This window comes from Dreissena polymorpha, chromosome 4 (assembly GCF_020536995.1).
Source record: "Dreissena polymorpha isolate Duluth1 chromosome 4, UMN_Dpol_1.0, whole genome shotgun sequence".
Classification (NCBI taxonomy): Eukaryota; Metazoa; Mollusca; class Bivalvia; order Myida; family Dreissenidae; genus Dreissena; species Dreissena polymorpha.
The window spans coordinates 123,335,368-123,355,858 of record NC_068358.1 but is presented as its reverse complement, the minus strand read 5'-3'; the positions used below and the strand labels follow the sequence as shown (position 1 = coordinate 123,355,858).

At 33.2% G+C, this 20,491-nt stretch overlaps 1 protein-coding gene and 1 long non-coding RNA gene across 7 annotated transcripts in view; both read left to right on the top strand.

Annotated features, from left to right (window-relative positions):
• The first annotated feature begins 311 nt into the window (after positions 1-311).
• Positions 312-20,491, top strand: part of LOC127880216 (restin homolog) — a 114,399-nt gene continuing 94,219 nt past the window's right edge. For 3 of the 6 annotated variants that reach the window (XR_008049468.1, XM_052427494.1, XM_052427491.1), the window contains exons 1-2: positions 312-415; positions 9,089-9,147. Coding sequence is in view for 5 of the 6 variants with exons in the window: in XM_052427494.1 (XP_052283454.1) it covers positions 9,091-9,147 (57 nt within the window). In the remaining variant the exon portion in view is untranslated. Of the gene's footprint in view, positions 416-6,453; positions 6,628-9,088; positions 9,148-17,141; positions 17,592-18,271; positions 18,382-20,491 lie in introns of those variants that run through there. The other 3 variants (XM_052427492.1, XM_052427495.1, XM_052427493.1) reach the window with 3 other exon arrangements.
• LOC127880240 (uncharacterized) lies at positions 12,819-14,054 on the top strand. Its single transcript, XR_008049482.1, has 2 exons — positions 12,819-13,295; positions 13,452-14,054. It is a non-coding gene; the product is annotated as an uncharacterized LOC127880240 (long non-coding RNA).

Below are 20,491 nucleotides of genomic sequence, written 5' to 3'. Positions count from 1 at the left end.
TTAGTTTTAGTGCAGATTCTTTTAATATACGAAACAAAGACACATTTTGTTTTACGGATCATTTCGGCTTACAGGGCTGGGTAAGTCACGTAAAATATCGAATATAAAATAAATTTTTATAAACAACTGGTAGCAAGATGAGTTGCAGATAATTGGTCAGTTACCACATTTTAACTTACTCTTTTGACCTGTTAATTCTTTTCAGCTCAATTCAACAGTGAAAAATGCCCATAATATCACTTTAACTTCAAGTTCCACATTTAATTGAAATATCGACAAGGCCCCTGACGTTGCAATAGCTTGACGTTTGGGCGGGAAATTTTCGTCAGAATGCAATTGGATACATATTGCAGAAGTTACTTTGTTGCGCACATTTCAAAAACAACACACTTATTTACATAGAGTGTTTTACTATGTATGTGTATGTAGTACTGTGGAAGCATGATGATGATTATTATTATCTGTTTTCCAGTTCAGTGTAGTGATTGTTTTTAGATTTTGATAGCATTTTATTTTACCGTTTGATGGTTTTGGAACAGTCTGACAAATTTGCTCATTCATGCATCGATGATTGGTACGCAACTAGTATGTGTTTAGGAACTGAAAAATATATAAGTTAAATGAGTTATTTTATTGGAATTACTCAGTAGCATTGATTAAAATATTGGGGAAGTGGGAGGTGTAGGCTAGTACAAAATATGTGGAAAGACCTGCTCAGATTAAAATTCTTAAAAAAATAATGCATGATCTTTGTCACTTCTCAAGCTCACATACAGCTCCACACCCTTTTATCAAAATAAGCAATGTAATGTTATATAATTTTTTGTAAATATGCAGTTGTATCTTCAAAGTCTGGTAATCTGGCACATTTTGCAGTTTGGCAAATTCATCCCATTTACTTACATATACTGGTCATGTACGTAATTCCGGCCACTTTTGGGACTATTTTAACAAAATCTTTTGTTTTAGGCAACTGGTTGAAACTAAACTTCACATATATAATCCTGGGTTCAAAACTCATCTAGCATGAAAATTTCAATAGAATTAGATCAGTGTATGTTACTTTTATGAACAGAAATTAATGACATATAAACTATCAATTTTCATAGGGCAATTGTACCTAAAAAATCGGCCACCTTTTAGTTTAATCTGCAGGTAAAATTACAAAGCAATATCTTTAGACAAATGTCCTCATTTTAGGAGTATTAATAAAGGTTTACACAAACAATTTTTTTTCACTTGAAACTTAAAATATATGCGACATTATATACCAGTTACTCCCCCTACCTAACTTAATAAATATAGTGAACAATCACTCTCAATTGGCAACTGCAAATTCCAAAAAACTATTTGTTTTTAATATGTTTTATAAAAAAAAAATAATACAGCTAAGAAATTTAACACATTTTGTATAAACAGTTTACTTTATTGTCGATTTTTAGTAAACGCTTGTATTTATTTGTACAACAAATAACCTATTATTATTCTAATCAAGGGAGGTAATTCATATATTTAAAAAGTATATATTTGGTCCTAATTTTTATGTTTTGATATATGTTTTTATACAATTAATTGAAAATACCTTAGTTAAAGTTTATTAGATAAAAAATAACAATTTTAACAAATATATTTGTTTCTTATATAAATATAAGTAATACAAACATTGAGAATGTCACTTTTTCCACATGACAAAAATATCGTCCTTCAATTGTGACATTGTGATATAAAAGTTCACAGTGATATGCTTCTTTAATGTGCAAAATATTGAGAAAAGGGTCGGTTTTTAAATTGATTTTAATATAAATCAGCAAAATGTGTATGCTAAGATCATGAAAATGATTTAACACAGGTGGCCGATTTTTTACGTACAGGCCGGAATTACGTACACGACCAGTACATACATTTTGCATAAACAAATCAATATTTAAGTGCGAACAAACATTTAAAATTCCAATTGATTAAACCAATATAATTATTTTTATTTAGTACCAATGACATATTAATTGCAATTAATTAATTGCAAACATGCACAAATGTGTCAATAACTAACATTCTTGGAATGTTTCACTTCTCTCAATATTTAGTAAACACTTGTATATATCTGATTATTGTTGTATAACAATGTGCTTACAATTTGAATTAAACATTTTCTGAGCGCTAAAATAAATATCATATACAGACAAAGTTGAAATGTTCCCCAATAATCCATTTTTTATTTTCATGTTCTTGGCATCTTGATCAAAGACCTAGTAGGTACATTTATGTATATATTTATAGGCATTTGTCTTGATGCAAGAGGCATTTAGTGAATGTCCTGTCCAGATGTTCTTCTGTCTGTGAAATGGGCAGTAGATTTTACAAAATGGATTTTCGTCTAGCATCAACAATGATTTTTTTACACGAATAGTTGAGCGCGCTGTCCTCTGACAGCTCTTGTTTATACTTATTGTTATTGCGGTTATGAGGTTCTCAATCCACGTATATTTGTTGATAAAATCATTCCAATTCAGTCCATTTTATTGATAAAATAATGCTAAAATTTGCCATTTTATCGATATAAAAGATCCCAATTATACTCAAAATGGCTTGGAAAACTGAGACTGTGCATGAAGGCTGAACTGTCTGATACTAATGTTGAAAAAATCATTGATATATATTTTATTTATAAGAAAAAGGACAAAGACATTCAGCTGTGAATATAATATTCATACAAACATGTGTATTAATATAATAAATATCAATACATATAAACAAGTGAATTTTTTATTTTCCCCTTTTCCTAAAAAACGACGCATTTTTTTTCCCTTTGGACGGGCCCCACCACCATTCCCCTATAAGTGAAAAAAAACACGGGTCAATTCTCCACCTTTTTTGAGTCAAGAATGGTAGTTGTTAGAAACTAGTAAAGTATTAGATCAGCTTGCCCGCCCGAATCAGCTCAACTTGCCTCCAAACATTCTGAATGTTTTCAGTGACAGACCTTTTTCACAGTATTAAACAGAGTGTTTTTAAAGCATGTTCCCAATAGAAAATCATGCCATTTTTCCTTAGATCAAAATTTAAACCAGCTTTTTTAAATTTCTAGAATCAGCTATTTAAATGATAGTTGTTCCTTAAATCAAAAGGCTTGATTTAAATCTGTATTTAAAACTAAGTGAAAGTGAAACATTACCATATTTATTTTTTATTTTCTTGTACGATGTCATATATTTTATACTGCATCTTGTAATTTTGGACACAAATTCCTTAAGCTCATGGGGAATTTGCTATTGCTCATGTGAGGCAACAGCTGTCAAAAAGCTTTGCAGCTTTCAACATTCTTTCCAATGTCATGTCCACCAATGTGAAGCAAGGAACGAAGAAATAATGGACAAATGAATACAAATGACAAAGTATACTTTGTGTATGTAGTTTATAGTAGCTTAATTGAGGGAAAACTGAAAATATATCACAGTTGTTATATACTTTCCTTTTAGAGCATACTTGATAATTAGCTTGAGTTACCTCTCTTTGACTTTTCTCTGAACAAGAATGCTATCTCCAATACATGCAACTGAAATACAGATGGCTAAATAACCAGCAACCAGCAACATGTAAAGGATTTCAATCAATAATGCTACATGTGTTGTTTTTTCTCAGGTATTTTCACAAAAGCCATAACTGTGTTGTACGATATCTAAAATGTGTTCACAAAACATTTAAAATATATATTTGTGTTGTGCTATATATTTAATATGGAATGATAGGGGAGGTTTTTAATTTAAATGAAGTTTTACTCCACTTCCAGAGTTATTTCCATTAAACAAAAAGGTTTTATATACTCAGTAAGGTATTTCAATATTGTTATTATTTTTAGACAAATACAAGTTTTGTAATATTTCATTTAAACAGCTTCCATCTAGATTTGTTCAGTTAATTTTAAGTTGTTTTTTTCTTAAGTTTTTCTTTACCTACTAAACTCACGCTGGGTATGTGGATACTTTGTTAACAGATGGCATTTCGATACCAGATAAAAACAAAAGCCACGCGCGATAGTCGAGTTCTTCAGCTTGTTTGCATTTATGTTCTGTTCATTTGGTTTTCAGACACGTAACATTGTTTGGTCAATTAATGGTATAGTACTTCGTATTGCGGAGCAAGAAAGTCTTGAAAAAGAACAGTGGATTATAAAAAAAAAGAGATAGAATTTCATGGATAATCGTCATGAATTCAATGATCAGTACGTATTTCAACAAAATAAAAATACTTGGAAATAAATCAAGAACGTGCCAACTAATCGAAATAAAAGATCAATATGTCCATTAATGTTACAACATGTTGAATTTTATTTCAATAACGTATTTGAGGAATTAAAATGTTTTAAGAGTCGGATGCCAAATTTTCATGGACACTTCTTTTACCGATCACCTCAAAGATAATGGCACTTTGATTCCAGATAACTCGACACTTTTTACCAGATATAACACACTCTATTAAGTGAATCAGAAATGCAGAATTCGTTGTGGAACACTGCTATAGTAAGCAGGCAATAAATAAAAATGTATGTACTGACGTAAATTAAAAACAAATTACCGAAACATGTTCTTATCCTTTAGGAATAGTATAATGAAAGGAAAAGGGAAGTGTAAAGGGAAGTGCTTCCTATAAGAAGAGCTCAATATAAAGGGAATTTTCCAATCTCTTAAATTTTGTGGCTACGCATTTAAGTATCGTCTTCATGATGCGATTCTAATGAGCACCAATGACACAGGATTTTATGAGGTATATTGGCCGCTTTAAGACCCCTTGCTCCGCTTATCTAGAGTCCTGCTATAAGTTCAATTGAACACAGTCGTGTTGATCCACATGATCCGTTGTATTTTCAATTCTCTAAATCTCAATTTAACCACTTAAAAACAAGTTTATTATTTAGACAATTATTTTCTGTCGTCACTTGAAATATATTTCTTTTGAATCTTATTAAAATTTGCGCTTATAATATTAATTATATAAATTAATAGTACTAATAAGATTTTTGAAAACGAACAATGCCATTGGTTATATTTTACATGTGTATGTAATTACGTTATGCATAAATTCCCAATGTGTCGGGCTTGACAATGCAAATGGATTCGTACTTCAAAATGTTTGGTAAGAATAGCCATAATATACATAAATGCATGTCAGGTAGAAGATAAAACTCGGTTATCAGAGTGCCAAATTTGTTGAAAGTCTATGTTATCCTAAGTGCCCTATATCGGGAATCAAAGTATCCGCAACTTCATGAATACCACCTATTAAAACATGCTCTTTCTTCGTTTATATTTCATTGAATACTATCAAAATTTCAGTATTTGAAGCACAGTGATTACTCTACATGCTGGAATATCAAACAATTTCTTGCAATATTTCTAAGTAGTTTTATTTTGTTGAAATGTTTACTGTTCATCCTGTTCATTCCAGACCAAATTTTCTATTTTTTTGGGGAAAAATCTACCATTCTTCCATGATGTTTTTCTTTGCAATAGAAAAGGATACACAATTAATAAACTCGACAATGCGCCTTGTCTAAAAAACAAATCTTTATGATATAACTTAAAAAACTCTGATGAACTTACCTCTCGCAAGTGGCTTTTGTTGTTATTTGGTATCGAAGTGCCATCTATTATCAAATTATCCTCATACCCAGCGTGAAACTAAAGAGAAGATATTTTTAACAACTGACATTGAAATTATCAAAAAGGAGTGTTATTAGTATGCTTCAACTCTCACACTTAAAATTGCATTATTTTCTGCCAATTAAGAACTAGACATAATCTAACTTTTAATCCTTTATCATGCAAACTTACAAATTGACCTGTGAGGATTGAAGCTATATTAAAAATTAAATTTATTTAATGAATTGCTGATACCGGTATTACAAATGTGATAATATATTTTTACTCTGTAACAATAGTTTTTACATGGGATATAAATCATGCTCAGGAGAAGCCCCTTAGCCCTATAGTCCCTATAATTTGGGCTAGGTGCGGATGTTCTAAGATATTTCCAGTGTCCTCTAAATAAGAGGTATCGAATGGCTAAATGAGGGCAACTGCATTCAAAATGTAAGTTAATTTTAGAATACTCCTCAAGTAGAAATTAGCCCATCAACATGGAACATTGAACAGGACTCAAAGGTAGCGTTTTTCATTAAAGACACTTTTAAGATTCTAATCTCTTTTGAAGAGTTGATAACAGGCGGAATGTTAATATATTTGTAGCCATCTCACGGAACATGATTGTTTTGTATTGTTTCAGAAACAAAAATTAAATGCAATCCTACAATCTTTGTCATCTTTGGTGTATCTGAAGAGACATCTGATTATTCAAGGCTGACTTTTCATGAAGCTTTTCAAAGGTTTATCAGTCAAACGTGATAAAGTTTCAAATTGAAATCATTATCTTTTGATGTGCTCCCAGTTACAATTATGGGTTGTGTTTTGTGGGTTGAAAGTGGACAACAGGGTTTATAAAGTATAGATATGACGATGTATACTGATTTAAATGTGTTCTGTTGTTATACTGTGTGATCGTTATACATGATTCTATATTCATATTATAAGCGTTCTTTCTGGACATAAAATTAATCTATCTATACAAGAGTTGGTAAGTAAATAAACTGTCACACTCAAAAAAATGATTTTTTTTGTTGCAATTGTTCTTCGCATACATATAGTATTACAAATATAAATTATATGATTTTTTTTGCTCACCTGATTGCTCAGGTGAGCTTTTGTGACTGGTCTTTGTCCGTCATATGTCCGTCCGTTGTATGTCCGTCCGTCCATCCGTTAACATTTACTCGTAAACACTCTAGAGGCCACATTTCTTGTCCCATCTTCATGAAACTTGGTCAGAAGCTTTGTCCCAATGAAATCTCGGCCGAGTTCGAAACTGGGTTGTGCCAGGTCAAAAACTAGGTCACTAGGTTTAAAAACAGAAAAACCTTGTAAACACTGTAGAAGTCACATTTCATGCCCAATCTTCATGCATCTTTGTCAAAATGTTTGTCTTAAACAAGTTTTACCAGACTGTACTTGTCATTCATAAAACAATTTAAATACTTGGGAAAAATGTTCACCATCATATTATTGACCCATTTATGCCTAGCGTCTAGAAAAAGGCCTTGGCAAACAGTGTTGACCCAGATGAGACGCCGCATGATGCGGCATCTCATCAGGGTCTGCGCTGTTTGCTTAAAAGAATTTCTGTTAGAAATATTCTAAATATAGAAATAAATATACTAGACATCCCTAATTTTTGAAATAAATTGATCCAATTTAAAAGGATGGGAGAGTCCACTAGGCTTAAATGGGTTAAGATGTTATGTTGATTGTTACACCCATTTCCCTACCTCAAAGGACAGTCACACTGACTAAGAGAGATGAGAGGAAAAATATAGGTCCGCGCAAGTCAAAAGTCAAACAGGCCGCATGAAAAAAAGTCTTCTTTCTGCTTTCTTAAGCTAGCAAGGAAATCAGCAGAGGACCAGATACGATGCGTTTCTGTGTAAAATAAGGATTAAAAACATTGAAATAAAAATGAATACAATTTTTAATGAGTAAACTTCTGGTAAAATCCACATTAAGCATAGAGAGCTATATATAAGCATTCCACAATTGCCTGATTTAAAGTAAATATATTTTATTGTCATGCTTAAAACATTCATATTTCCTAACAAACACTATAATCAGTTGCATTTATTATGATCTGTTAAAACCGTGATCAATAAAATAGCGAAGTCGTCAATCCATACTTTGAAATTTGCAAGCTGTAATTTTTTAATCAGTGTAGGTCTAAAACAAAGTCTTTTAAATGAAGTTTGAGATTGTGAATTTTTTTAAATTACATAGTTTAGCAGGTGGTCAGTTAAAAATCAAATCAGAAACTAAACAAAGCATTCTGGAGACAAACTCTGACAGATATTTAAATCATTTCTTTGAATAAATTGAAGATATATGGCTGTGATTATTAAAAAAAATAACATTTAGAAAATTTAAATGTTAAGTGTGTTATTCCAATACTTACACACTATAAACTATTGTTTACATGAAAGATAAATTGCTTGGTTCAATTCACAACACATTTTGTAGTTAGTTCCCTTTATAATATTTAATTTTACAACCTCATTCTTGCTTGTCCATAGATTTTCAAATTTTTAACAATTCAGTTTTGGTAATTTACTCACAAAACTGTAATTCATGTAAGAAGAATAGTAAAAAGATGATAAGGAAAAAAAAATCATATCAAAGTGTCATTCAGCTTGCATTTATATAATAAATACTACTTTACCAAAAATGTTTAACACGTTCTGTACCCCTTGGGCAAAGATCAAGGTCATACTAAAGGTCAAAGGTGTGCATGGTGCAGCTTATTTATGTATTGTCCTCGGTGGTAATGAAAAGGTCATAGACCGGACGGACTCGTATGACTTGAAGGAAAGAACAAACACAATATTGTTGATTGAAAACGGGCATTTATTATAAAATGCCATAAAAAAGATAAAAATAGAACAGATTCTTTCCAGAAAGGCATAATGGGTGGTAAAAACACGTATACATACAAAAACATGAATTTGAATGTGATGACGGCGGGAAAAACACGCCCAAAATAAGTATAAAAGAAAAATATTTGATGCGTATAACAGTAAAATAAGAAACAAATGTGTTTTACACACAGGTAAAAACATACATAGTACGGGAGTCAAAACCTTATGGCGGAGAAGGGGTGGAGGTGGGTTGTTAATTTCGACCATATTGGATTCCTCGTTAGTCTAAAAGGATACAAAGGGCCACAATGGCCAACACTGAATTTGATTGGTCAAAAGAGCCCATGTGACCCCACCCTGAGGTTATACACAAGTAATTAAATATAAGGCTTGAACCAATATAATGTTCAACAATTAAGAAATCGTACAATGACATAAAATCTTTTATGTGTGCATAAAATATTATTTATGTATTGTCCTCGGTGGTTTGACATTATTACAAAACAAAGATAAAAGACCCATAATTATGGTAGAGTATGAATTTTGTTTGCATTTTTTAACAGAAAGTTTTCTTTTCAGTCATGCGCAGACATATGGATCATAACTGCCCAGACTGCCGTGCAACCAAGGCCAAAATGGTAAGATTGACAAGAAACATTGCCCCATATACACACACAAGTTAATTTAGAATAGTAATTATAAATAATCATTCATGTATTATCATATTGTTATAGGCCTTATTAATAAACATAGGTGTGCTTGATGCCAGGTCCAGTAAATGCATTTACTGATCATATTAAGAAGTGTTTTGTACAAGAACAGGTTTACAAATTGCATATAGGGAGGAGGCCTTTCTTTTCAATTAGGAAAGACCAATAAGAGAGTTTCCCTCTAACTCTTTTCATGCACCTTTTCACCAGTTTCATAATGTCTTACAACTTCTACAAAATTCTACCCACATTGCTCATCCAAAGTGTATTTTAAGAACTTACACATCTTTCACTGTAATGCCCCTTTCACCATCATTCTTATAACTGCCATTAATAAACTCACAGTTACTTCCTTCTAAATCTAGAGGTGCACACTATTGAGTGTATGATTAATGTCATAGGTTTTTATAGGTAAACAAATACTAACACGACATTTTCCAACTTTTGAGTCCGGTTCTGGGAACATTGGGCATTATGCTGGTGTGTAAAATGTCATCCCAGATTGGCCTGTGCAGAGGAGACTTTAGTCCCATTCCAATCTCAAAAAGTACCGATACATATTTTTCCAAAATATCTGCCTAAAATTCCCAATTGGAGACTTATTTTTAAATCTCAATTTTAACTTCCATTTCCCCATGCAGCTGTATTTGTTCAAACTTAGTTAATGTAAAAATATTGAGAACACCTTTATTCTCAAATTTAAAGAATTTGTATAAAGAGAAACAACCAACAACACCAATTCAAAATTGTTGTCAAAATAACACGATTTTTCCTAATCCAAAGGGCCTTGGCCACAATTCCAACATGCTGGAAAAAAATACTGGAAAAGTTTGCATTTTAAACAAAACTTTCCTGTGCATGTTCATTTTATTGGGCATTGACACGTTAACAGCCCTTCAAGTCCTAATCCACAGCCATGAAGACAAGCATTATTAGAGCTGCTTTATTAACACAAGTCTTGGGTTTCCAAGATAGTTGGGTATTTTGACGTTTACTGTAGAGTCATGGTTTATAATTTGTTATTATCTGATAATCGAAGCCTGTTGAAGGCTAACAAGCCAGGGGATGTGGATTTTGTATGCATCTGTTATCTTAATAATGATTATAATAATGATAATAAAAACAATAATTAAAACAATTATAATAATACCTATATTTTTTTCAATAATAATGGTAATAAAAGGTACATAGATACTTAATTTTAATGCTGCTAACGTGCTATTGCAAAGAGATGCTTCTACACGTTATAAACAGACATCATCATCATCAATCATCATCGTCATCATCATCATCACCACCACCATCATCATCATCAATCATAAATCATTTATCATTCATTGATCTTATTGTGAAGTGCATATTGTTAAAGTGTCCTCTTTATTGCAGGACAAAGACAACAAATCACAATGCATGCCATATTATTATTTCACAAATCATTTGAAATCACCTATTTACTGATCCACTAATATGCAAAGATTTTGTAACATAATATATACTAAGATGGTCATGATCGCATCATTACACTACCTTTAAACCTTTCATCTTGAAATAATATTTGTTAAACCATGTGGAGTAATGGAAAGTAATCACCTTTTGTTGACACCTTAAATGTTATCAGCAAACTATAAATGGTACACACTTCTGCTTACGATAACCACTCATCTGTATCATGCCTCTGTTCTTTTTCTTTAAGCATTTGATCGGCTTTTTCGTTTCATTTGTTTGATTGATAGGGAGTACAGTATAATTTAAAACTGAACCCAAACAATATTTTTGTGTAAACTGTATAGATTTTGGTGTTTTTGTCACCAGTACTTTTCTGTGTATCAGTTGTATACAGTGGAGGATTAATTTTGTTAAACTTCTAAAAAATCTGGAAGCACATGGTTTTAGAGGAATGAAAAGCACATGTTCTGGTAAGTGTCTTGCGTAAGAAATATGTCAGAGTTTGTTAAAGGTGCTGACAGATTCTGATTGATAGTTTAAAGTTTAAAATAACTGAATGGTTATTTTACTGATTGTGTGTTTGGGTGTTGGGGTTGAATGGGGAGGGGTAGGGGAGGGGTGGGGGTGGGGAGGGTTGGGGGAAATTTTTTAACTGAAAACGGGTTATTTTTTTGTCTGTTGTAAAAGTATAAGTTGTACTTAAAAGTACTGCTACATTGTTAAGTCCCGTATAAAACAATCCATTTAATCATTTTCATAATTCATAAAATTTTCACATTTCTTTTTTTTCTGCTGTATTAACTTTAAAATTGTAAATTTTTTGTGTAAAACCTCAATATTTACACGAGGTGCCGTTTTACCTGATTAAAATTGCTATGAGTATTCAGATTTCTTTTTATTCAGGGCTGTAAATATTCAAGTTTTATGAGTATTTGCCTGCATTAGCTATGTGTACACAATGATACACAATCAATACATGGCTAATTGTGCATGTGATGTTAACCTCAGATTTGTGTTTTATTCTCCATATGATACATCACTTTATTTTGATACTGCTGTCATCGCGCCTGTTAATATGATATGACTACTGACTGTCACTCTATAGGACCCCAGTCTAGCAGTTATAGCTATCGGACAGTGCATGGTGTCAGTTGTGGTGTTGAGCTGACAAGTAGGATTGATTATGAGATCCTTCAGCCAACCTGACAGAAAAGATATGAGTTCCTACTGTTTATTTTGTTACAAGAACTTTACAATTACTGATGGCAATCATGAATGGGTGAATTATTTTGAGTAAAAAAAATAATTAGTTTGTGTTAAAAAATAATTAGTTTGTGTTTAAAAAATCTTATGGTATTTAGTAATACAAATCTTCAGATTCCCTTGCTTTAAATTTCATTCTAGGTTCAATGTCTCAGTGCTGGTGCTAGATTTTTATGTAAGCAATAGTTATACCTATAGTAAGCTAAGCAATGACCTTTAATTCCGGTATAAATTCTCTGTCCTGTATCTACACCAACAATAGATGACCACTAATGTTCCTCTAATGGGCTATTATTCCATGCTTCGTTAAATTAATGTGATTGCACTATTGTTACCTACAAGATACAAGCACAACCGAGAATTAAACTGTCCTAAACAGACTTATTTGAATTTCAATTCTGACTCATTAGACATAAAATTGCTTGCATGCTTGTGAAGATCGGAAATAGAATTAGGACAACAAGATTTTGATTTAAAGGGGGCGGACATATTCAGTAATTGAAAAAGCCCGCCAGTTAAATGATTTCCGTCTCTCTTGTGTTAAGATATAAAAAGCTATAGTCTGAAATACAAATTAAATCAAATATAAAGTAGAATGGATTTGAAAATAACAGGCAATAAATCAAAGAACGCAATGTTGGCAACAAAATGCATACAATTTAAGATATGAGATTTTTCAGTCAAGAGTTTGAAACATTTTAGAGAGAAAAAAAACTGCCACTAAATCAACATCATCTGAATCTGCCTGTCTGAATTCCTTTTCAGTTCATTTTAAGATGATACAAATAATGGGGTGTTCACAAACTTTTTTTTTTCATAACTGTTGTTAGAAGTAAAAATATTTTTTATTTTTATACGCCCGTATAAAATACGGGACGTATTATGTGAAACCCCGCGGCGGGCGGCGGGCGGCGGGCGGCGGGCGGAAGGCATCACTTTGTCCGGACTCTAATTCAAATTGTATTCATCCGATCTTCACCAAACTTGGTCAGCAGTTGCATCTAGTTGATATCTAGGCCAAGTTCGAATATGGGTCATGCCGGGTCAAAAACTAGGTCATAGGGTCAATAAGTGCATTTTCAAAGGGGCCACTTTGTCCGGACTCTATTTCAAATTGTATTCATCCGATCTTCACCAAACTTGGTCAGCAGTTGCATCTAGTTGATATCTAGGCCAAGTTCGAATATGGGTCATGCCGGGTCAAAAACTAGGTCATAGGGTCAATTAGTGCATTTTCAACGGCGCCACTTTGTCCGGACTCTAATTCAAATTGTATTCATCCGATCTTCACCAAACTTGGTCAGCAGTTGCATCTAGTTGATATCTAGGCCAAGTTCGAATATGGGTCATGCCGGGTCAAAAACTAGGTCATAGGGTCAATAAGTGCATTTTCAAAGGGGCCACTTTGTCCGGACTCTATTTCAAATTGTATTCATCCGATCTTCACCAAACTTGGTCAGCAGTTGCATCTAGTTGATATCTAGGCCAAGTTCGAATATGGGTCATGCCGGGTCAAAAACTAGGTCATAGGGTCAATTAGTGCATTTTCAACGGCGCCACTTTGTCCGGACTCTAATTCAAATTGTATTCATCCGATCTTCACCAAACTTGGTCAGTAGTTGCATCTAGTTGATATCTAGGTCAAGTCCGAATATGGGTCATGCTGGGTCAAAAACTAGGTCAAAGGGTCAATTAGTGCATTTTACTTTGTCCGGACTCTAATTCAAATTGTATTCATCCGATCTTCACCAAACTTGGTCAGCAGTTGCATCTAGTTGATATCTAGGCCAAGTTCGAATATGGGTTATGCCGGGTCAAAAACTAGGTCACAGGGTCACTTAGTGCATTTCAAGCATTAAGCATGGTGTCCGCTCTCTAATTGAATTAGTTTTTTTCCAATCTTCACCAAACTTGGTCAGAAGTTGTATCTGGACAATGTCTAGGTCAAGTTCGAATATGGGTCATGCCGGGTCAAAAACTAGGTAACGGGGTCACTAAGTGCATTTCAAGCATTTAGCATGGTGTCGGCTCTCTAATTGAAGTAGTTTTCATCCGATCTTCACCACATTTGGTCAGAAGTTGTGTCTAGACAATATCTAGGTCAAGTTCAAATATGGGTCATGTCAGGTCAAAAACTAGATCACGAGGTCACTTAGTGCATTTCAAGCATTAAGCATGGTGTCCGCTCTCTAATTGAAGTAGTTTTCATCTGATCTTCACCAAATTTGGTCAGAAGTTGTGTCTAGATGATATGTAGGTCAAGTTCAAATATGGGTCATGGTAAAGTTATCAAGTTGTCCAAAACCTTCAAACGGGCGTATCTTGTGACAGTTTGGCACTCTTGTTTAAAGATATAATTGTTATTTGAATGTTTTTCACGATTCCTAATGCACCATTTTGTGCTAAATTCTGTGATAAATGGTTAGCCACATGACACTGTGTTTTCTGGTAACCTAAAACCTCTAGCCTGGGAATTGTTATTTATTTGATATTTTTAATTGCACTTGGGGGTTGCAGATTTAAGGGAAAGATATACAGTGACATGTCAGCCTGGTAATTTTACTTTAACAATTAATGTGTTTTTAATGTTTTTTTAAGTAATGCATGGTAAAGAGGGAAAACAATTTTTGTTGCTTTACAATTTTTAGAAGGATACTTCAGACAAAAACACATGCAAATAGATATTCACATTTTTTTTCAAAATAAGAAATACAATTGAAAACAAAGTGATTCATCAAAAGCCTGGTAAACTTGGTATTTAAAGTTGAATATATTTATACATTTCTTTTAATCATTATTTTTAAAGATTTCTGAAGTGTAATTGCAAAAAGTGTTTTTTGGATTTAAACTCAGGACTCATTATCCATTTATGTTAAAATCCAGATCAGGTACATGTATACATAAATTCTCTATGCTATTTAATTTTGCGGTTCATAAAGACTCGCAAAATAAAAAAGATCTTTAAACAACATGATAATAAACTTAAATTTATTTACTGTCATAATGCAAACCTTTGTAACTATATATAGACACAAAAACTGGTATGAATTTGAGATTTCATACTTATTTGTTTGAATTAATTTTCTTCACAAGGCAGCAGTTTGAATTAATTATCTACTCATAACCCATGTGCATTGGAACTATTATTGTACACTGAGTCACTTTTAGGCTGCAATTGCTGGTGAGATTTGATTTAACAGTGTAATTGACCATGAATCTCAATAGAAGCATGGCCCCCCCTCCCATTATAGAAGCATGGCCCTCCCTCCATTATAGAAGCATGCCCCCCCCCCCTCCCATTAGATTTTTTAGCTCGGCGTTTTCGGAGAAAACCTGAGGTATTGTCATAGCCAGCTTGTAGTGTCGTCCGCCGCCTGCCGTCCGCCGTCCGCTCTAAAATCAAAGTGCATCCACCTTCAACTTTGAAACTTCATATGTAGATTCCTCTTGATGCACCTTGATGAGATTTACATGCCACACCTATTTTGGGGTCACTAGGTCAAAGGTCAAGGTCACTGTGACCTCTAAAAAAAATAAAAAATTCAGACAAGCTTTCATTTATTCAAAACTGCACCCATAGCCGAGCATGGCACCCATTATGCGGTGCTCTTGTTATGTCCCCCACCACTATAGTGGGGGACATATTGTTTTTGCCCTGTCTGTTGGTCGGTTGGTTGATTTGTTTGTTTGTTTGTTTGCTCCAACTTTAACATTTTGCCATAACTTTTGCAATATTGAAGATAGCAACTTCATATTTGGCATGCATGTGTATCTCATGGAGCTGCACATTTTGAGTGGTAAAAGGTCAAGGTCATCCTTCAATGTCAAAGGTAAAAAACAAATCCAAGGGAAGTAATAAGCTTTAAAGGGAGATAATTATCTGAACCTGCCAAATGATAAAAAATAATAATAATAAATCAAAGCGGCACAGAAGGGGACATAGTGTTTCTGACAAACACATTTCTTGTTTACTATTGCAAAATGGCCATGATAAACCATATTTGATTGGTTCATCAGTTAGTTTGATTGAATTTGATTGGAAAATCAGTTTGATTGCTAAATCAGTTAGTCTGATTGACAGTTGTTGAGTGGTCAACAAGACTTTATGTATTTATGTATTTTCTTTAGCATTTATTTCCTCTTGTCGAAAATTGTGGAAGAAAAACAAACAAGAACAAATCACTGTGTATTATTTAATCAATGTGTGACACTAGCGTGACATAAATGATCACAAATGTGACTTACCTGATATAGGCAATAATATGACATACCTTTTATTGGCACTTATATTGTGCAACAAACTTGTTATAGTCAATCATATTCTTTTGTAAGCCCAACAAGACTAGTGTCGCGAAGCAGTAATTAGTATGAATATATTGTTTACAGTTCATAAGAAAGTGGATGGATCCTCTGTTTTAGATTTTTTAACATCAAAGCTGGAATTCCCATCAGCTATGAATTTGTTAAAAGCCTAGCTGATATGGTTGAAATTAGCCATGATAAACTCATTGATGTGCCAACAGCTGATGGAAGATACCTGGTGTGGTCAGGTAAGCAAAGGGATATCAGAGATTAATAACCTAGGCAGAGAGTAATTGCCCTAAATTATTCAGATTAACTGAATAATCCTACAGATTCCAGTGTGTGAAGTCAAAGTTATAAAAAACGATAAATGGCGCGGAAGAGGACGATGTGTATCCCCATGCCACATGTTTGTTAGTAAAATGAGTGAAGATCTCTGACCCGGCGCCACCCCAACCCCATAAATTTTGACCCAGGGGTCAGAGCAAAATTCCAAATAGTGCAGTCGCACATGTGCTCATAGCTTTCAATTGTGTGTAAGTTTCAAGGTTCTAGTGCTAATAGTGAAGGAGGAAATAGTGGCCAGGAAGGATGGACGGAAAGACGGCGGAGATATCCACATAATCCCCATGATTTTCAAAAAGCGTGGGGATAATGAAAATATAACAGAATTACATAAACCAAAAAAGTTGTTTGCATTCCAGATGGACCTACTAAGAAAAGTATTAAACAAAGTATACTCATATTATGTTGTGATGTGCTATTTTTTTGTGCTTGCTATTTTTAAGTTGCATGACAAATTGACAATCTTTCAATGCTAGCCGATTGTCGGAGTCTCTGTAAACATCTTTTGATCCATTATTGAATATTACTACTCAGAGAGACTGCATAATGCATGGAACTCTTACTCCATGAAAATAGTCCCATCATCAGAACCGTCTGCATCGGAGATGTACCTATTTCAGGTGGCAAAACCACCTTGCCATGTCTAAGTGACAAATACTGGATTAAAAAAAAAACACAGGAATAAGGGAATAAGCCATGGATATGAAACAGTGTGAACACTCACCAAGTCTGCTGAGAAATGGTTTATTGATTTGTTATTGACCAAACACAGATTCTCATGATTATACTATTCAGTTCTCTGCAAAGGCTGTTCTGTAGTTATTGGGGAAAGGATGTGGAATATTCTAATAGTATGATAATGTATTACAGTATTGTTGTTCAGGTGGTGTCTGTTATACATACTAAAGTGAAATGTGAAGAAAGATAAGGCAGATCATGTCTTTTTTAAGTATTTCGTGCTCTTCGTGAAAAGATATAATGTGTTCATTGCTGGATAACTAAACATTTGGACCATGGTATGTTACAAGAATTATTTCATATGTCAATCCTAGCCAGTGACAGTTTGGCATGGTTGCTTATACATTTGTGCAGTTATACGTCTCCAATTTATTCATGATTGTAAAGTATTTGCTAATAAAAATAACAGTTTTGAGTATGAAATACTAGCAACATTTACATGTTTACTAGTAAATTAATTACTGTTTGATTATGCCCAGTTGAAGAGTTACTCCTGCAATGTCTGCTTAATATTTCTTTAAAAAGTATGAAGTATTTTGCCCCTTTACTTTCCATTTTTGAAAACATTTGAAAATGTTAAAATATAAAGGCTAAAATGAAATAGTCAAAGATCTGGATTTTTATCTTCAAAATTTCAAAATGAAGCTATTATGTGATATTAGTGATAAAGAAAACATGGAAGGTTCATACACGTTCTACTGGGATAAATGTACACAATATTTTAATAGTGGTACATGACTAGCTTCTTTCTGTCAGTAGGCTGGACATTTGTCCTGATTAGCTGGCAATTAAGAGATAAATACCAGGGCACAATGAATGTAAGATGCTGCTCTTTTGTTAAATGATCTAAGAAAAATGTGAATTGCAAAAAAGTGTTCAGGTTATTATGTTCACTGAACCATAAAATGAGAAGGCTTATGAACTGTTACACCATGAATTTTGGCTAAATGAAATTAATTTCATTTGGGATGTATTGGTATTGTGCATCAGAGATAATGTTGTGTTGAAAAATTTCGTTGGACATAAAAAATAGTGTTTTGCGGCATGATGGATAAGGAAGCCATTGTGGTATAATAGTTCGTCTATGTATTTATAACAGTTTGAAAGAATAATAAGACAAGATATTATAGATTAATTTATTATGAAAATGAGCATACACATTTATTTTTATAGATTATCACTTATACATTAGCCGTGTCATGCAAAAATGGGTCTTATGCCTACTGTAGCCAGACAGTGCTACCCTGTCGGCTATAAGTTCAGACAAGTTGTCTAAGATCCGCAAGTGCGCAGGCTGGTCTAGAGCTAGGCTGCTCGTATATGCTTTATTCCCATTTTCTCTTTGTGTGGCTCATATCTTGCATACTACAACACAAATGGTTCTTTTTGTAGGAAATAATTTTATGGGTAACACTTAAGAAATCTTGAATCCACGCATGCATTAGAAAGTCATCTCCCTGCAGCAATTTGCTTTACAATAAATTGTTAAGTTGGGTATGTTTAAACAGTCATGGAGGCTCAATGGGCTAAGTGATTGTGAAGTACCATTTATTACCATTCTATTGTGGAGCTGAATGCACTTCAAATTGTAGTGCATTTTGATGTTACCCGTCCAAAATATATCAAAATGAGAGATTATAAATATAATGCCTTACAGAATATCTATAATCTGTTCTTCATATATGTAAATGAAAGAAAAAACGTCAGTTGCAATATTTATGTAAATACTTTTGTGTCCAATGGAAATGTTCAGAGAGATTCGTTCATAATTATAGATCTTTTAACTGTTCATTGCCAGTCATAAGATTAATGTTATCAAACATGAAAAAGATCTACACATGTTCAGAGTATATGGTGTGTATTGAGATAATATTTTAGTGATTGCATTTCGGTATATTTGTTTTCTATAACGATTTGCATTGATAGTGAAATTAATATGACATTTTTAGCTCTTGTCATATGTTATTGACCTGCCTCCGTTTCCCTTAATGATGAGATCCATACTATTGATTTTGCCGCCACTGTCTAATATACACTGTTATAATTGAGTAAGCCAATCTGTGAAATGATTTTCCTTGTCAATGTCAGTCATTGATTGCATTTGTTTGTACTTGAGTGTTCATTAGTATAGGTCAGCATTCTGTTTCGCTCATGAATTGTTGCTCCCACATGCATGTGTTAAATGGCTTGTTCACAGACTTTTTTATGTTTGTTAACAAATCTATACTGTTTTTATGTCCCCCACCACTATAGTGGGGGACATATTGTTTTTGCCCTGTCTGTTGGTTGGTTGGTTTGTGTTTTTGTTTGCTCCGACTTTAACATTTTGCCATAACTTTTGCAATATTGAAGATAGCAACATATTTGACATGCATGTGTATCTCATGGAGCTGTATATTTTCAGTGGTGAAGGGTCAAGGTCATCCTTCAAGGTCAAAGGTCAAATATATTTTTTCAAAGCGGCGCAGAAGGGGACATAGTGTTTCTGACAAACACATATCTTGTTTTATAGTCTGAACTAATTAAAACATTATGAAAAAAGTTGAATAAAATATATATAGGATCTGACACCAGCTGTCATATCATACCATATTTTATTAAAAGAGTTCAGGAATTTTGTTAGTAAGCGAGCCTTTGGCGAGCTTACTTACCAATTTCCTGGACGAGTTTAATGAAATATGGTATGATATGACAACGAGTGTCAGATCTTTTTTATCACATGCTTTTAAATGAGCAAATTATATAAATATTTGCGCAAACATAATGATAAATCCCGAATATTGTTTACATTTCGTAACATCATTCAGCAAAATACCAAAATGCGATTGGTCAATAAACGAAAAGTAAGCAAATGAAAGTGCTTTAAAATGTTGTATAACACATGTGTAATATAAAAAAATATGTAAAGGTTGTATTACATGGGAAACAGGGTATAGCGTGTGATAAATTGATTTCCCCTGCATATGACCTCAGGCAAAATCTAGTGCGCAACTGCTGCGCCAAGCTCAGAGGCTTCAATAATTCCTTTTAGATAAGTATAAACGTTATGTTATTAGTATAATGTACGTATTTTCCAATGTATAGGTAGTAAGAGCATAACAAGCGTTTTATTGTTTTACCAATTTCAAACGATGATTAATTGACATCTATAAGCAAATATTTTAAAGATTTTTCTTTG